The sequence below is a fragment of the Crinia signifera genome, chromosome 3 (assembly GCF_055691185.1).
Source record: "Crinia signifera chromosome 3, ASM5569118v1, whole genome shotgun sequence".
Lineage (NCBI taxonomy): Eukaryota > Metazoa > Chordata > Amphibia > Anura > Myobatrachidae > Crinia > Crinia signifera.
The window spans coordinates 30,579,601-30,586,345 of NC_139219.1; the positions used below are offsets into that span (position 1 = coordinate 30,579,601).

Genomic DNA, 6,745 nt, shown 5'->3' on the forward strand with positions numbered 1-6,745 from the left:
TTTGTGGTGTGTGTATGTGGGTGTTAACATATATATTGTTTATTTCCATGTGTACTGGAAAGAGAATAGCAAAGTGTTTTATGTTCTTATATTTTGCATTGTAATGTGTGTATATATGATGTGCTTCAATTATGGACAATAACAAGCAGAAATGTTGAACACCAATCTCTTTTACTTGTGGTTTGAATGTAAAAAGAGCATAAAATTAACAAATTACACAATTGAATTCGGTCTATTAACGTTTGGATGCCCTTGACCCCTTCACATTGGTGGTTTCCTTAGGTTTTTGTCTGGTTGACCGGCGTGCTGGTGAAGGGAGGGGACTTGTTAGGGGCGTAGCACTGCTGCTGTGAGATGTGGTGCTTTCTCTGGCCGCCATCATATTTCGCTCACGGAAAGAGACAGATATATCCTCAAATAGGCGGCTGTGGGTGTTTTGTAGTTGGCATAGTGATTCCATTTGTGTAACCATGCGATTTTGGAATGCCATCTGCTCCACCCGCATTTCTGTAAGCGACTTGAGCAGTGCCCTGTTATCCTTATGAAGGAGGGTCAGTGTTTTTGAGATGCGTGCTGTCTCCAGGTAAATTTTTTCACTGTTCTGGGCTTGCTTCGTGAATGCTGCCTCACATCGCCCTTGTTGTTCCCCCCAGTTCTGGAAAAAATCTGCAATAGGGCCACCCGACCCTGGTGTTGGACTGAAGGGTAATTGTGGGCTACGTAGCCTTTGGGTGGGTGGAGTTGATGGGGGCAGTTGCCGCAAATGCTGCCTGTAGGGCGGCTCCTCTTCTATATCCCTGTTGGCATCATCCTCAGGAATGACAACACCTATAATAAAGAGCCATAACATGACTATTAGTACACTGACATATTTCATATATCCAGTACAAATACCTAATCTTAATAAGTCACTGGTGTTAGGCAATTTGTACTTGTCGCTAAATATTTTACACTGATAAGTAAACATATGATGTATACTATATACCTAACATCACACATGTGAAAATCACACCTACACCTGGTGTAATACTACACATTTCAGTATGTATGTACACTTTTTTACACTTAAGCACATTTTAATATGAACAATCTGGATGGACGGACAGCACATTTAATGCAAATTTTTAGTCCCATCCCACCCACATACAAAATTTCTAACATACTTACAAATTGTTGGCAAATGAGTTAGGGTGCATACACACTGTACAATTTTGTAGACCAATTTGTTTGAAAGACATTTCCATTGAACCCAGTGTCCTGGATGAAAGATGTTGTAGACAAATTTGGCCAATAGATGAAAGATCTAGCTACAGTTTATAGCCTCTTTTTGCAAGATATTCAAATTGAGCTGCATGCACACTTGACAAACAATTGTGATAAACAATTGCCGGGTATGCGCATCATCATTCGTCATTTGCTTGTTGTCAGTATCTTTCTTCCAGGACACTGGGTTCAATGGAAATGTCTTTCAACTAAATTGGTCTACAAAATTGTACAGTGTGTATGCACCTTAAGTGTGATTGGCCACTATTACACATTGATAAGGGTGAGTGAACATTTAAAGGGGGTGTGGGATAAGATCGTTATGTTATCATCAACTTAAAGTTCCGTTTTGGCAAAATGGGCCATTAGCCAAGCAGAATGACAGTCATGTTGGGAAACATGCTGTGCTGCCAGCTGTGTTCAGGTAACATTTTTGATATTAAATTGGACTTTCACTGAGATTTGCACTATTGCCTTTCATTCAATGTGATTGTAGTTGCCAATTTTGACATACATGGCTAGAAGCATGTACAGTGCAGGTGGGCCACATGTAACATGTGCAGCTAGTTAAATTTGCCTGTGGTGTGTGGGCACTGAAATGTAAATTGCTGTTGGCTCTAATCCACAAACATTTACTCTGCATATGCTTCCCAGCAACAAGACTAGAACAAATCCATATGTTTCTATACATGTTAAATTGGACCCATCTGCACTGCACATGTGTTTGGTGAATTGTTATGGCAACTAGTACAGAGTTCAGCAACAAATACATTTGGTTGTGCACCAATGAGCCTGCTGCACCCAAAGGCCACATAAAGCACACACTCACTTAATCATTAATGTATGTTGTTTAACCTGTGCTTATTTCAAAATGATTAGTGAACCACATAATTATTAGTGATTACATTTGCGCATTACATGGTCAATTCCAAATACAGGAAGTGTGTCTAATGAAATAATCAATGTATGAGAAATGGCGAAATCCTGGCTGAAAAGCAAAAACACTCTGGACTTTCAGAGTAATTATGTAATGATGTCAGCTGCAGCACTGATGGACTGGCCAAACAAGCCTGTATCAAATTAGCTGAGGGGAACCATTAATTACAATTGAATCTTTTTAGCAGAGATTTGGTTATGTGATGGCAAGGGAGTTCATTTGAGTACACACTTACAGATGTTATGTTTGATGTATGTGATTGGAACATAAAACAGGCAATGTATGGGTGGAAATGACAAGTGCAATAATTGTTGCCAACGCTTTGAAAAAGTGTTCAGACAGACAATTTATTGTACACCGTTTGCTTTATGACATATGTAGGAAAGTTAAAAATTGTGTACCGTTTACATTGAGTACATGGCTACATTTTGAATTCTCATCTGGTAGCATAAATGCCATGCATTTGTTGTTCAACATATACATCATACATAATATCTGTGTGTGTGTAGGCACCTATATTGCACAAGCATACACACCATACAATAACCCAATCTGTACACATTTACCACTACAGGAGGGGCATAATGTTATGTTCATGCACTTCCCTATTGATGTATGATTCCCATCACCTGTGCTGAAGTAGCAACAACACAAATTATGGTATTGCACACAGTTGTAATCAGACATGAGATGGGAGTGCAGTAAAGTAGCATTGTGTACCTCCTGGAGCGGGTCATGGTAGGTGTTATGAGCACCATTACATAGAGTATTGTTACCTTCATGGGTGTCTTGTGGCAGAGTAAGGTGGCGTGGTGGTGTGAGGACAGGTGGACGGATCTTCATTGGCCCAAGTGGTGCTGGAGACTGTGGGTCACATGCAGTTGCTAAATGGTAAAAAGACATTGAAATAAATTTGTGTTTGCACTTTAAGACTTGTCATTTGTATTTGTGATCAATATGTCACAATATGTACCTGTAATAAGATCATCATCACTGTCCCGCGGGGCCACTGACACAGTTGCCGTTGCAGTAGGCTTTTTTAAACGGGCAGAACCAGCAGCAGTACCTGATGCTGTGCATATAAAAATATTACAGTTAACATACATTGACTTCACAAACAAACATGAAAATGTGAGATGTATGTCAGTATGTATATATGATAGAGAGAAAGAAACATATACACACACATATAAACACTTTGAAATGTGTTCACTTGAGAGCACAAATTACCCATTTCAACATCAAAGAAATGTCCCGGACTAAGGTCCACTGAAGTGGGTGATGACCTCCTCTGAGGGCGTAAAGGTGCTGTTCGATTTCCCACAGGAGATGCTGTATTAGTGTTAAAACACAATTTATTTTACCAATATAGAGGAACACAGAGCAAATGTACCGATTAATGTGTGCATAACTACATTATAAAACACACCTGTATCCACATTAAAGAAATCAACATGTGTCACTTCCAATACAGTAGATGCAGAAGTCATGTGACTTTGTGTGGGTACTGAGCGCTTTGCTGCAGGACGAGATGCTGTACACAGATAAGAAGAAAAACATGAGTTTGTGCAAAGAGAGAGAGAGATAAAGAGAGAGAGATAGAGACAGAGAGAGGAGAGAGAGAGAGGAAAGAGATAAGGGATTAATGGGAAAGCACACCTGTGTCAACATTGAAATCATCTCCCTGGCTTGGCTCTTCTAAAATGGTGGCTGATGTCTTGGTAGTTTTCGAGGGGACTGACCGTTTGGCAGCAGGACGAGATGCTGTAAAGAGATACGAAGAGAAACATGAGTTTGTGCAAAGAGAGAGAGAGAGAGAGATAAAGAGAGAGAGGAAAGAGATAAGGGATTAATGGGAAAGCACACCTGTGTCAACATTGAAATCATCTCCCTGGCTTGGCTCTTCTAAAATGGTGGCTGATGTCCTGGTAGTTTTCGAGGGGACTGACCGTTTGGCAGCAGGTCGAGATGCTGTAAAGAGATACGAAGAGAAACATGAGTTTGTGCAGAGAGAGAGAGAGATAAAGAGAGAGAGATAGAGACAGAGAGAGGAGAGAGAGAGAGAGAGGAAAGAGATAAGGGATTAATGGGAAAGCACACCTGTGTCAACATTGAAATCATCTCCCTGGCTTGGCTCTTCTAAAATGGTGGCTGATGTCCTGGTAGTTTTCGAGGGGACTGACCGTTTGGTAGCACGACGAGATGCTGTAAAGAGATAAGAAGAGAAACATGAGTTTGTGCAAAGAGAGAGAGAGATAAAGAGAGAGAGATAGAGACAGAGAGAGGAGAGAAAGAGAGAGAGAGAAAAGATAAGGGATTAATGGGAAAGCACACCTGTGTCAACATTGAAATCATCTCCCTGGCTTGGCTCTTCTAAAATGGTGGCTGATGTCCTGGTAGTTTTAGAGGGGACTGACCGTTTGGCAGCAGGACGAGATGCTGTAAAGAGATAAGAAGAAAAACATGAGTTTATTGAAATACACAGACAGGCAGAGAGCAAGAGAGAGATAGAAGAAGATGTACTAATCACAAGTGGAAACATGTAAAGGACGACAATCCTAATCATGTATACATTTTACTAACACAGTATGTGAGACAGTAGCGGATTGCCTTGGTTTGTATATGTCTCCATTTCACTACTTTGGAGCCTTACATAATGTGGCCCACATAGAGAATATAAAGTGACAATGGCACTATTTGAATACATGCCTGCGTCATCAGCACAATAATCCGGCTCATCTTCACCCACAGAAGCAGAACTAATTTGATGGTGTGGCGGTCGTAGGCGACTTGAAACACCACGGGATGTGTGTTGTTTCTCTTTAGACTTATGGGTGCCCATATGTTGGTGTCCAGACAGTGGTGAGGCAGAAGGAGTTCCTGTATTTTTTTGTTTTCGACGGGGTTCTGTGATGATAAATACACAAACACAACACAACATCATTAGCATCACAATGAGCAACCACTATGAAATCAGAGATTACGTACAACAACACACAAACATGACACCTTCATTACAAGAGCAGTACAAATAATGTGCTGAAAAGTGTTTTTAAACTGGATAAGATTGTTACAATATACATGATGTTTGCACATGCATAACACACATGAATGGCTCACAATTTACACACAATATTCATGCATGTAAATTTTGTTCAAAAACCTTGCACGATATTTTTGACCAAGACCAAATTGCCGTTGCTAGGGGATACAACAACCATTGTTAGCACAACAATTCCTCTAATCACAGACACAATCCAAAAAGAACAACACTACGAAGTATCAACAGAAAGAGTGCATACAAAAATGCACACCCAAACATAAATATAAATTAGTTTCACACATGTGAACAGGTTCCATATTGCAAAGTGACGTTGGAAAACACACCATAAGCAGGACATGCATGTATGTTTATATATTTTAACATACACATTAAAACAACTAGCAATGTGTTGAAGCATTATGGAGGTTATTGGACTTCACTTTACACAACAATAAAAAATGTAACATGCAGGAAACCATGTGCACTGCAGGTGGGGCAGATGTTACTTGTGCACAGATTTAACTCAGTGATTGATTTTCTGTGCAGGGACAATACTGTGTGCTTTATGGTTACATAGCAATATAGATCTCACTTTGAAGTTCCACACACAAATTGAAGGATCTCTGCACAAGTTACATCTGTCACCCTGAAGTGAATCTATTTTGGCAAAGAGAAAATCCATTTTGCTAAGTTATAGTGAGCTTGAATATGGTTTGCAGTGTTTGTGCACACCAAATATGTGCTATAGTGTTGTAATGCAAACAGTGTGTGCTATACAATTACCCAATACACTAAACATGTGTGCATTCAAAGTAATTACCTTCACATGTCAACATACTGTTTGTGTCGACCAAATGTGTACAGAAAAAGTGTTATGCAAACAACTAAACCATGTGATGTTGATTGCATGTGTACATCACATTGGTGAGTAAACAATGTCAGTTACTGTATGTGTGATGCTGCATTTAACATTTTATAGCATTCTACAATGACAGCAATGACCACTACTCACCAGCATGATATGCATCGGAATCAAGCGCACCAGGTGGCGTTAGGATTTCCTGCGGGATCAGAGTTGCCATTGCACGTTCATAGTTTTTCCATTCAATGCGTGATGGGACATTGGCCCCATATTTGCGTCAATATTTCGCCTCTTTGGTTAGTTTCTCCTTCACTAGCCGGCGAATGTCATAGAAGCGTTTTTTGCAGTTTGGAAAATCACGGACAACGCTTCCATGCGCATTGACCGCTTCCACAACCTGCCTCCATATAGCTGCCTTCCGTGATGCCGACACTGGCTTGAAAAATAGTGGGTCCTTATACTTAATTATAGTGTTGACAAGGGCAGTGCTTTCAGCAGGCCTGAACATTGGCATCTTCTTGGCAGGATTATCTGAAGATGCCTTGTTTCTCCCCGTCTGAGAGCCAGCAGGGGGGTCAACAGGCACATCATAATCATCTTCATCCTCACCCTCACCTTCCTCAGCCACATATTCCTCCTC

At 40.5% G+C, this 6,745-nt stretch overlaps 1 protein-coding gene across 1 annotated transcript; it reads right to left on the bottom strand.

Moving 5' to 3' along the window:
* Positions 1-235: 235 nt before the first annotated feature.
* On the bottom strand, positions 236-6,325 carry LOC146062855 (uncharacterized). The gene is made up of 10 exons (XM_083174861.1): positions 6,256-6,325; positions 4,535-4,639; positions 4,301-4,405; positions 4,067-4,171; positions 3,860-3,964; positions 3,630-3,734; positions 3,431-3,532; positions 3,174-3,272; positions 2,977-3,084; positions 236-828 (listed from the first exon to the last, which is right to left on the bottom strand). The coding sequence occupies exons 1-10, from the start codon at positions 6,323-6,325 to the stop codon at positions 236-238; spliced, it is 1,497 nt and encodes a 498-aa protein (XP_083030987.1).
* Between the last annotated feature and the right edge of the window lie 420 nt (positions 6,326-6,745).